The following is a 12,560-nucleotide window of genomic DNA, read 5'->3' as shown; positions in this document are numbered from 1 at the left end:
GTTCGGTGTATTCGTTATCTGGTTTTAGTATCGGCATTTGGGAGATTTAAGGATTTTATTTACTATATATGTTACGGTCAAAGTGATAAATGTGAAAATTATGAATAATCGCCGGTTATTATGAATAATTACCGCATGATTTGGTTAATGTGATTAATATGAGGTCATTTATGTGTGTATAAAACTAAATAGGCGGCTTAGGGGTGGCCCAAGGGCCACCCCCGCCGCACCTTAACCTATTTTTCACTTTAAATCAAAACATTATGTTATAGGCATCATGGAAAAGTAATATTATGCAAGAAACATTCCAAACTCATTATGCCAAATTATATTAATATATGATATCAAAACGTTCAAAAGTTTGGCTGTACACGAGCACGTACACAAGATGTTGTTCTCTTTTAAGAAATTTGTTAGTACTAAGGTTGAATTATTAAATAATCACTGTTAAATGTGATTAATTTATCACTTTTACCGCGACTGTCGGTAATTATTCATAATAACCGGTTATTATTAATAATTTTCAATTTATCACATTAACCGTAACATATATATATAGCTGCTACTAGGAAAGTTATATTGGTCTGGTGCCAGGGGATTGCATGTTTTCGGTCTTGTTCAGATTTTTTGCACAAATTAATGGGTTTTAATTTATTTCGCGTAGATGAATACTCGTATAATAGGTATATGCTTTATACCAAAACAGACACATAAAATAAACACCAAATCGAAACGGCACAACTTTGTCTTATCGCTAAGATGTGATATCTTCTAGACAATCCAAAAAGATGACAGTTGTATAAAATGAAATATTTAGGTACTTTCATATCACGTGTTTCATTTATTTATACAAAACGGCCTCATATAAGAAACAAGACATACAAAATGTAGTGTTTTAAGTAGTAGAATCACCCACTATCGAATTTGACAGGCTTTTTTGTATTTAACTAGCTGTGCCCGCGACTTCGTACGCGTGAAAACCCGTTTTCGCAACATTTTTCATTATTGCTCTGCTCCTATTGATCGTAGATTGATGTTGTATAGCCTTCCTCGATAAATGGGCTATCTAACACTGAAAGAATTTTTCAAATCGGACCAGTAGTTCCGGAGATTAGCGCGTTCAAGTAAACAAACAAACTCTTCAGCTTTATAATATTAGTATAGATAATATCTAGATAAAATCTATCATTTTTGTCCCCAGACGTGGCTCAACAAGGTCCAGGTCTGGCATTCATCGTGTACCCCGAAGCGCTGCTGCAGATGCCCATACCCCAGATGTGGTCCATTCTCTTCTTCATCATGCTGTTCATCCTCGGTATTGGATGCCAGTTCGCTGGCATTGAGGCCATAAACACAGCCATTGTTGACCAGTGGCCGCATCTACGGAAGAATTATTGGAGGGTGAGGATTATAAATTGGATTTTTTACTGCTCCTTCGTTTTATTCGGGAAGGATTCTAAGACAGATAGATATCACCCGGGAGTACTCAACCTTCACTGGTAGGGTTTCATTGAAGGTCAAGCTGTAAGTCCCGTGCTGTTTGGATTCGTTTCAGCCAAATGACGGCTTCTGCTGGATAAATTATAGTATTATTGGCAGGTAGTTGCTAATTGCTCATAAGATAGGCCCCCTTAATTTAATTTATTGTCCGTGGTGCATAATCTTTTCTTAAAGGTTTTAAACCTTTGTTTGTCACCTGTCATCCGCTTTGCAATGGAGGGAAGTCGAACCTTAATTTCGAACTCCTCCTATGTTCTTCTGATTAATTTCGTTGCGGGTCCAATGACAGTTTAACTTTCCCCCGGGACAAACTTGACCTTCATTGGTTGGGTTTTTGTGGCGGTCAAGCTGTAGATCCTGGCTACACAGGAGTTGCAGTGGTGGGAACGAGAGGTGGGAATAGTCCCGTTTCTGCTGGACAAAGGCCTTCCACAACAACCGGTCCTGCGCTCCCCCCATCTAAGTACTTTCCTTCCCTAATTCGTCAGGCCATCTAGTGGGGGGTCTGTTCACATCTGAATCTCACAATCATAATCAAGAACTTTTTTGCCACAACGGCTGCTACTAATGCTAGCTTTTGTCTAAACCGAAGCTTGTCTTTCTATTGGGTACGTTAAAAACATATGATTCACGTATCCACCTGAGTAATAACAAAAATGTTATCAGCATTATCGACAGCCCAGGCATTAGTAAACTCATCAAAAACCTAATAAATATTAAAAGTATTGGTACCTAACCCTATGCTCATTAAAGATACTGTAATATGTTATGGACAAAGTGATTAATAGGAAATGAGGCATTTTTTTCACAATAAACACTTATATTGGCCGTTCATGTACTTATACCTACCTGTTATAGGTACCCGTGATAAGTGTGGCAAGTTTCTTTAGCCACTATTTTTATTTTAGTTGTTGTAAAAACCATTCATAAGTTTTTAAAATAAGTTTTAATTGCAATCAACGAACGGTCTTCATTCATTGTGAATTTACTTGTTTTCTGATGTTTACTTGTTTTGTCTTCGACATGAACAGCTAGCTGATGTTCAGTTGGTTTTCTTATCGTGTTGTTGCTCATTTTAGTTTTTGTCAAGAGCATGTTTTATTTACAACTGTAAGCTGTAAGTCTTTAAATTACATAGCTAATAGAAAATTTTCATTACAGGTCACAGCGTTCACTTGTTTCTGCTGCTTTATTCTCGGTATTCCCATGTGCTTCAGCGGTGGGATATACTTGTTCACTCTACTGGAGTGGAATACCGCTTCGTGGGCTATTCTGCTCATTGGAGTTGCACAGGTAAGATACATTTCTTAATTATTTACTTATTGTGTACATAACATTTTAAAAAATACATCGTCTTGGAATTTTGAATAATTCGGTTACAAAAAGAGTTGGAAACATTGAATAGTTGAGTCAGAATTGATTTACAAAATGGAAAACATTTCTTCAAAGATTCAGAAAGCATCGAAAGCATTGACTCCCTTTTATTGCTATTGTTATGTCAATATTTCACTATAAAAATGTTGTAGAAATGTTAATATTTGTTTCAAAAATAAAAAGTTTTCAAAAATATAGAGCACTGAAAACAATGGAATTTAGAATCAAATACCTACAACTCTTTTTTATCGGCCTCGAACCTACCCAACGCTCTTGTTAATTTATCTTTGACCAAAATGCATATTTACAAACACTTAATATTGAATTTTTATTAACGCATATTTTGGTACAGTTAAAACATGAATAAAATTATGAATGTTTTAATGTTGCGTTTTAATGGGGCGTTTAATCACTTTGCATATTTTTTTATACACAACGGGAAGCTCTTGATTTGGATCTCACCAGATGAAAACTCAGTATTTCTTCCCGAATAAAAATACATTTATAACTTTTTTGTTGATGTTTCTTTATAACTTTTTCTTGATTTATCGTTTTCCCTTTGTAAGTTATCTGCACCAAAATATACTTCAGTACAGATCAAATTTCCCCAACCTTTAACTATAGCAAATCCGCAGCCGTGCCTGCATTTCGGATTGTCCGCCGGATCCATATTAATTACCAATCCTCTGACAAATAGTGCACTGCAGTATCGTGGAGCTACGGAATCAACCGGGCCATGGACGATTTGGCCGACATGAAAATGAAATTCAACCCGTTCCTGCGTTTCTACTGGAAGGCGGTGTGGACCGTCATCTTGCCTATTGCCAGTGTGGTAAGTGTGACTTTACTGTCATCATCAACGTTTCAGCCATAGGACATCCATTCTTGAACATAATGATCGGTCTTGGTAGCATCCGTTCAACTCCTTTGCGACGTCGTCGGTCCGCCTTGTGGGTGGACGACTTACGCTGTGATTTCCGGTGCCTTTCACTCCAAAACCTTGCTGCCCTTAATTTTACTTTATATGTTTTGTTTTGAACACCAAAAAAGAAGTACAAGAATGGTGATCTTAGAAGTTCACGTTCTTTTAAAGTATACTTTAACCCATCAAAAACAATACTTGTCAAAAAAACCAAGTCTCGCAACTCAGTTGTTCTACGGTAAAAAGTTGTGAGATCCATGTAATACCAAGTCCAGGCCAGGAAATCTTTAACGTTTTACATAAATATTATTGACTTGGCCATCGCACTAAATAATTTAATTTACACGTGTTTTCATGCGATGGCCAAGTCAATATATTTATGTAAAACGTTAAAGATTTCCTGGCCTGGACTTGGTATTACATGGATCTCACAACTTTTTACCGTAGAACAACTGAGTTGCGAGACTTGGTTTTTTTGACAAGTATTGTTTTTGATGGGATCTCATTTCTTTTTGTATTTTGTAGACAGCAGTTATGTATCTAGAAAACTGGATCGAAATTGAAAAATTTTACTCGACTTGGCAGTTGCACTACCGTGCCCCCAAATCTCATTTCTTTTTGTATTTTGTAGACAGCAGTTATGTATCTAGAAAACTGGACCGAAATTGAAAAATTTTACTCGACTTGGCGGTTGCACTACCGTGCCCCCAAATATTTTAGTTTTTCCTTGATTCATACACCAAACACTACTTATATTCCAAATTTGAAGCTTCTAGGTCTGCTAGAAGTGCCTTAGAATTTTGATGATCGGTGAGTCAGTCAGTGAGTCAGTCAGTGAGTGACAAAATTAAGTAACTTTGACCCGTTATAATTCTTAAACTACTGGTTCAAATTTAATGAAATTTTAAATATACCGTGTCTTTACAATGCCTGCATAGCTAATGAAAATTCAGCCTTCTAGTTTTATCCACAACGAAGTTACAGGCGGTCGAAAATGGCCTGAATTGCTTCGAGAAAAGGATGGTACGGCCGTGCCGCTTTTTTGCTCGACTTGGTGGGGGCACTGCCGTGCCCCCAGATAATGATGATCAGAATTGAGGTGACCTAGAAATTTTCACAGGAAGAGGCTGAAATGATGATGATTACCAGTATAGTGACTCTCCTATGGCTGAGATATTATAGGTAGTATTAATTTGTAAGCAATTTAGGTCATATCGCGACAAAAATGTATAAGATTGATGTAAATAGATAAAAACTGATCATATTTATCTTGTATTGTATTGCGTGGAATAATTAAAGATCATCAATCACATATCGCCAAAATCGGTATCAATTGACGTCATATAAAATTTGTCAGTAGCAGTAACTAGTAGTAACATTAAATATTTATACCTGTATTTTCCACGAAGCTGTCCCATTTTATCTGGCTGGATTTTAGAGGTAATCAAGCTGTAGATCTTGGTAGCACAGAATTTATAGTAGCGGAGACGGTATAATTTACAGCTTACCCTTTAAAACTTGTGGTATAGAATAAGAAACTCTTTGACTCTCTTTGACGCCAAACAAACTAAAAATTATTTTAAAAATATTACAAAACATTATAACGCACAGTGGGATTTAGTTCCAGCTATCCATTTTCGGTCATGTCCTCTTGTTCTATAGCAAAGAATTAACATTTTGATGAGAGCGAAAGAACAAGTGGAAATGGGTAGCTGGAACTGTGGCCTATGGCACATTTTAGGCGACCTTATCTCTAGTTTTGTTTTTGAAGACAGCTGAAAGTTGTGTGAGAAAAATAAACGAAAAGAAAGTCTGAAAACTGAAAATTTCACTGCGTTATTTTGTAGTTTTAACAGACGTAGCATTCCAGATATTCGCCGTACTTTTACTTGGCAATTTTCACTTCATAAAAGCACAGATGCTTTTGTTATTTGTTCAGTCTTGTTTATTTTGTTGCTAGGTTATTGTGAGACTGTAACTTTTAGTATAAACCTTAGATTTGTGGAATCAATTCCATAGATATCTGCAATAATAAACGTAAACTACGTAAGGTATTGCTTTAAAACTACAAAATGGTACTTATCTGGGGGCACGGCAGTGCCCCCGCCAAGTCGAGCGCGAAGCAAACACTGCCGTACCATCCTTTACTGGAACCATTTCGCCGCATTTTCAGGCCCCTATTTGAGAACCTCTGGATAAGAACAGAACGCAGAAATTTTCGTCATCTATTAAGCTATAATCACATAGTTAAAATCCAAAATTTCAAGTCTGTAGGTCATTTAGTTCCGAAGTTAAGCGAAAGCAAAGTTTCGCATTTATGACACTCACTCACTGATGATCATCAAAATAGAACTAGTACTTCCCATAAACTCAGAGAGCTGAAATTTGGTACAGAGTTAGGGTTTAATGGCCATTTAAAGGGAAAACTATAAAAACTAGGAAAATCGAAGGTCTGGAGTAACACCACATTCATAATCAATACTACTAGCGCCACACCGGCACCGTGGTGTTCGCCTGTACCGCTCACCGCTAGATGGCGCTAGCACTTTGAGCGTCGATTTTCTGCACCGCGGTGTCCAGATTTTTTTTCCTTTCTAGACCCCCCCGTCGATTAAGTTGAATGTTGTGTAATTTTAATTTCGTTGATTTCGTTTATTATATCGTGAGGTGAGGTTCGCTATGGTTAAGTTATTAAACCAATCATTCTGATTTTGTCCATTTAAAAGGTCGTTGATAATTATTTATGTTTAATATCGTAAAAAAAATGTCGATAATATTAAAAGACGACGACGTTAAATTATAATTATGCCACTTTCTACAAAAAGAAGTGAAATCCCACCAAAAACATTCTGTAAAAACTAGCCAAGTCTCGTTAGAGCTGCTTGTTTATCTCTAAAAAGTAATGAAATCTAGACAAAGTCGTGCCAAGTCTATGATGGTTCCTTACTTCGATTTCTTTATTATTATAGTTAATGTTGTGTGACTTGGCCGTTGAACAATCTTTATTATGATAATGATACATAAGTATTATTGAAATACGCAGCTTTATTAAGCCTACAATTGACTGGTTATTGAATCAACGTTTTCCAAGTGGCAATTTTCCATCGTCAATGGGTAGCGGTTCTGGCGACAGATTGGTGCAATGATGTCATGGAGCACCTGATTTTGTACACTTCAACGGCCAAGTCACACAACATTAACTATAATAATAAAGAAATCGCAGTAAGGAACCATCATAGACTTGGCACGACTTTGTCTAGATTTCATTACTTTTTAGAGATAAACAAGCAGCTCTAACGAGACTTGGCTAGTTTTTACAGAATGTTTTTGGTGGGATATAACAGATTAAGAAATGATACAGGTAAAAGTTGGAAGGAACTGATAATGAGTACCTACTCCTAAAGCGCTGATATTCAGCCATTTCCACTTCTCTTAAAGTCTTACTCAAAAAATGGTCACGGGGGCTTATAATGGAAATCACTAGTGTTGTGTCACTTGCAGTTTACCACAGTTTACGGCTACAGCAGTTTGAGGTCTGTGGTTCGTTTTATACTTATACGAGGGGTGTTCAAAAAGTAATAAGAATGGGATACTACTAGCTATCACAAAAATCTAAGGAAAATAGGGTAGGTAGCTTAATTCTTTACTAGAAACTGGTTTTAGGCCTTTTTGGAGAGTCAAGAAAATCATCCGATTGGTCGCGTTCAGGTAAACGCAAATACTTATCTTCACTAATTAGCTATTTTTTCCCACAGGCAATTCTGATCTTCATTCTCATCAACTGGACGACACCAGCGGTGGACGACTACGTGTTCCCACTGTTTGCTGACCTGCTTGGCTGGGTAGTGGGCATATCGACGTTGATCTTCTTCCCAGTGGGAGTGGGCTGGGCCTTTTACCATGGATATGTAAGTGTTATTATTATGACCTTTACTTGTAATCGAACCTTACTTTAAAAAGACATAGACACATACGCTCACATCCATAGAATAAGGTCACTTTTAATACAAAACTGTAGTAAATCACCTGTTAGATGCTGTGTTTTTGACAAAAACTTAAAATAAATTACCCAAAAAATTTTATAAATTGTAATTCGAGCTTTGAATTGCAATAATCATCCCCGAATAAAATAATTTTATGAAAACGTACATTAGGTAGTCATTAACAGTTTTCAATTAGCTTCATTCAATCTTGAAGTATCTTAGAAACTCACTAAGAAAGTTGAGTATATCTTTTCTTTATCTACGTTGCTCTAATTTTTAATTAAATGTTTGTTTATTTATAAAAAAAAAACATTTATTTATTTCAAAAGGAAAATGATTAAATGTAGGATTAGGAAAAATAATAATACACAGTTACTTTATCTAAAACCGGAAGCCGAATCTTTGATATAATAATATTCACGAGCCTTCATTGGACTTAAACAAAAATCCCCTCAGAGGGATCAAATCTGATTAATTGGATCCAGCAATGGGAAAATGGGACCGAGAGTGGTACACAATACCACTGTAAGGGTCACTTGGTATTATCTTGATTTTTGAGTACCATTTGTTGGTCAAGAGCGCTTGAGTTGAGGACCACTCGCGTCAACGAATGACGTTCAGGTGGTTTGGTCAATGGTGGGGTACTGAGGAGTTCCGTTATTGCGATGAAATTAAGAAAACAATGGGACAAACGATCTTCTCTAGTCTTAAATTATTTATATTGTTTAGCACAACCATTGAACCTACTATGTGTACCTAAACAACCTGGGGGTGGAGCACTGGTAACCTGAAATACGGGTTTCTCTTGAAACCTATATCAGGACCAGTCTTTCACACACAAGGTGCTACAAAGTATGTGATTATCTAAAAAAATATTTTTGGAGAATAACATGAAATCAAAAAAATCTAAATCAAAATTATCTTTATTTGTATAAAGTAGACTAATTAAATTAGAACTTACAGATTGTTAAATGCTCTTAAGGAGCCATGTCTCATTCTTTTTTTGCCCTACCAGCAGCGCTTCGAGACAAACATTTGTCAAATGCTGAGAAGAAGCGCCGCCAAACTCAGTTACCACTGTCTGTCATGAGCCGAGATATTTATTGTACTGATTATATCGTTTAAAACGAACACTCTCTTGATTCTGTTAAAAAAATGCTATTATTAAATCACAACAATGGAGGCGTTATTAATAGTAATAAGAAGCCCAATGGCTAGGAACTCCTTGGTGGCTCAGTGGTCAGTCAGACTGTCGATTAGATTCTATTTCGATCCTCATCGACCGCTGGATTATTGTAGTAAACCCACTTTTAAACCAGGCATTAACATACCCAACAGAGGTTTACTGGAAAATTATTAATGTGTACACCAAATATTGAGGGAGGCCTATGTTCAGCAGTGGACGTCCTATGATTGAGATGATGATGATGACAATAACAAAAGACACCCTCCCGTACCGGTCCCATAAATATCTTTGGACAATCTCACACAGCGCCATCTAGCCCCAAAGTAAGCAATTAATATGCTTGTGTTATGGGTGCTAGCTTAACGGATATACTACTTATATACTTTTTTTTTAAATACATACATATTATACATAGTAACACCCAGACCCGTCACAGAAATTAAAATTCATCATTTCAATTTCTGCCCGGCCGGGAATCGAACCCGGGACCTCTCGGCATAGTAGTCCGTTCTGAACCACTACACCAAACGGCCGTCCCATACTGACTGAGTTATGGAATATACCTATAATCTCATTCATACACAATTTATTCACATTTTTAATTGTTTATTCCAGAGAGGAAAGGAACTCTTCACTACAACGGAGGACTGGAAGCCGGCAAACCAAAAACTACTCAATAATTCTGGATCTGAATCCTTAGAATCTGGTCTCGACAGTTCACAAAACAACTTAGATTATGTTAATGATAATATGGTAGCTAGATAAACTAAGTAAGAATAATTATTAGATTACAACTGTCTACAGCATTTTTGCGCACGGGTTATGCATAGCTTATTTTTATTGCTTGAATACCTAGAAATAAGAATAACAACAAAAAAATTTTCTGAATTTGCTTTTATGTGTAAAAAATAGAAAAAATCATATCAATGAATGTATGAAACATGAACATAGAGATGATTTCATTTGTCGCCAAATATATTTTTTTCTTTCTTTCTTTCATTCTTTCTAATTATTAAAACATACCAAACATCCATTTAAGATTCATTCTCACAAGAGAAAATTTTAAATAGAGTCCAAATATTGATTAAAAATGAAAAATTCTAATTTGCTGTCATGTTCCATAGAAGATTTTTCTCATAAAAATCTAACCCTATCATGCTTTCAGTTTACTGGCCTTGGTAACTTCGTCTCTCAAATCCCACTATATTTTGATGAAAGCATGCCCCTTGTTCTTGCGAATAAGCCCCCATAATTATCTATAAATATATCCCAATAAGAATGTGACGTGCATCTTTAGAGACATTCTACTATGAAGATGGAAAATTCAAATCGCTATAACTCTTTAAAAAGCAAATATTTTCGATTTGTAATCGCACTTTTTTATATAAATTTGCTTATATAATCAGAATCTAATAAGTAAAATCCATGCGCAAAAAAAATATTTTTTTTTTGTTGACCGGTGTTATTTATTAATATTATTAATTATTATACGTAATTATGTTTGACAATAATTGACTAGCAAAATTAATATCAGGCTACAATTTATTAAAGAACCTAAATAACAAAAAAAAAAAACATTAATCGTAGTATATGTGTTACTGTAAAAGCTCGAACTACGGTTAATCTTAAGATTTAAGTGTAAGTCTTAGGATTTACCGACATGAGTTGGTAAATGTATGTATTTCTGAATATACGACAATTTTTTCGAGCTTTTACCATTCGAATTCAGTTTATGCTAGGTTTTACCTCTGTCAGCTGGTAGATGTTGGTTTTAAGAATAAAACAATGAGTAATCCTTAATTACTTACTTTCATCAACTACCTATTAGACAAAACAGGTACCTACATAGTATTATAAAGGTATCACGATAGTAATAAGTACAAACTAACACCAACTTATTTAAATTAAGTATTTGCAATCATTTCTTCTTCTTGTGTTTTGGTGTTCACATTTTTACTGTTTCCTTTTTTTATTCCTTCTGACTCATTACCAACGATGTTTGTTTTCGTAAAAGTGTACAGAACTTTTAATTAGTAAGATTATAACAAAAATGATAATACCATGGACTCCATGGCATGAACGAAATGTGAAGTGGAAAAAATCGGAATTATAATAACCCAGCATTGATAGTAGCGCATACCTGTAAATATCATATCTAGCCTATCTAGGACACTGAAATTTTGTACTGCATGCATCCTACTAATATTATAAACGCGAAAGTTTGTGTGGATGTTTGTTACTCTTTCAAGCAAAAACTACTGAACTGATTTTGATGAAACTTTACAGTATTATTGTTTATAACCCAGAATAACATATAGGCTATAATTTATGGCGATCTGTGACAAATTAAATTTCACGCGGGTGAAGCCGCCGGCAAAAGCTAGTATTTTATATGACATGATCTTACGTTGCTAAAAAAAAAAACAAGGCAGTGACATCATGGTTTGTTTAATTGTATTAAAATGAAAAGTGATGCCGTGGTCTTTTTTGTTCTTAAATTGTTCGTACATTTAACAATACAAAAAGGCTGCGCTCGTGTAATGCGTAGATAAGACCGATTTTTACCTGTCAAAAATGCTTGTTTTGTTTTTCAACATTTACCGTGCTATTAATGTAAATCCTAAGATTTACCAACGAAATGGTGGTAAGAGTTCGAATCGCAAACCTTTTGGGACATTTACCATTAGGAATTGGTAGATCTTAGGTTTTACTGGAATATCTTAGGATTTACTGCAATTCGAGCTTTTACAGTAACATATGAATTGCTACTTACTTATCTCCTACAGTACCTATGACAAATTGATGTGTAGAAAGTAATTAGATTTTTTTATACTTTTTTGTAAGAACAATATTGTTACTTCTTTGACCTCGAAAAGAAAACTGCAATTGCGACATGACAACATGCATCACAGCTAACCAATAGAAATTCTTTATAAAAATATGTCCGTATTTATTTACAGAATTTTACAACTTATACCTATGCTATAGCTTGCTTAAGTGATGCAGCAAATTGAACGCAGAGCGTTGAATAGAGCTCTGTGATTGGTTTGTGTGTCCTCACACTGTGAGACCTCATAGGAATGTTTGTGAAAACGGGCGATAGACTTTAATATTGTACTTAAAAGTAAACTTAGTCATATCAAAACTTATGAATCCCGTATCGGGAGGACGACAATAAATAATTATGATTATGGACTTTAGTCATTACTAATAATAATTATTATAATAGTCAGGTATTTTTTTAACTAAGCGTAAATCTGATAATATTCTTAAGATTAATATTTTGATTACGAGCTGTATCTATGTACCTATTAAATAGTGATAATGATATAAAATATAAATGATACAATCTTAAATCGTTTGTCTTTCGACTTCCACCTACTTGTATCACTTATGTGTCTATGTCATATCTAAAATCTAAATCTTTATTGTGTCTTTATTACCTATTTGATTATTAATTAACTTTCAGTTAACCAAAGAATATTTGCCGGATAAAGTAATTGAAATTGTTGAGTAAAAATAAATAATTATTACATGAAAAAAGAGAAAATTTTAGTACAGTTTTGTCATTATTTTTATGAGCACAAAATCAGCA

At 35.0% G+C, this 12,560-nt stretch overlaps 1 protein-coding gene across 1 annotated transcript in view; it reads left to right on the top strand.

Annotated features, from left to right (window-relative positions):
• The window catches only part of LOC135074002 (sodium- and chloride-dependent glycine transporter 1-like), a 35,520-nt gene extending 23,199 nt beyond the window's left edge, over positions 1-12,321 (top strand). Inside the window, exons 8-12 of the mRNA XM_063968292.1 lie at positions 1,202-1,401; positions 2,662-2,793; positions 3,572-3,706; positions 7,552-7,704; positions 9,581-12,321. Coding sequence (XP_063824362.1) covers positions 1,202-1,401; positions 2,662-2,793; positions 3,572-3,706; positions 7,552-7,704; positions 9,581-9,730 — 770 coding nt within the window. The 3' untranslated portion in view covers positions 9,731-12,321. The remainder of the gene's footprint in view (positions 1-1,201; positions 1,402-2,661; positions 2,794-3,571; positions 3,707-7,551; positions 7,705-9,580) is intronic.
• Positions 12,322-12,560: the final 239 nt, after the last annotated feature.

This window comes from Ostrinia nubilalis, chromosome 8 (genome assembly GCF_963855985.1).
Source record: "Ostrinia nubilalis chromosome 8, ilOstNubi1.1, whole genome shotgun sequence".
In the NCBI taxonomy this organism is placed as follows: domain Eukaryota; kingdom Metazoa; phylum Arthropoda; class Insecta; order Lepidoptera; family Crambidae; genus Ostrinia; species Ostrinia nubilalis.
The sequence above is the reverse complement of the archived record's forward strand: the minus strand, read 5'-3'. Positions and strand labels throughout refer to the sequence as shown.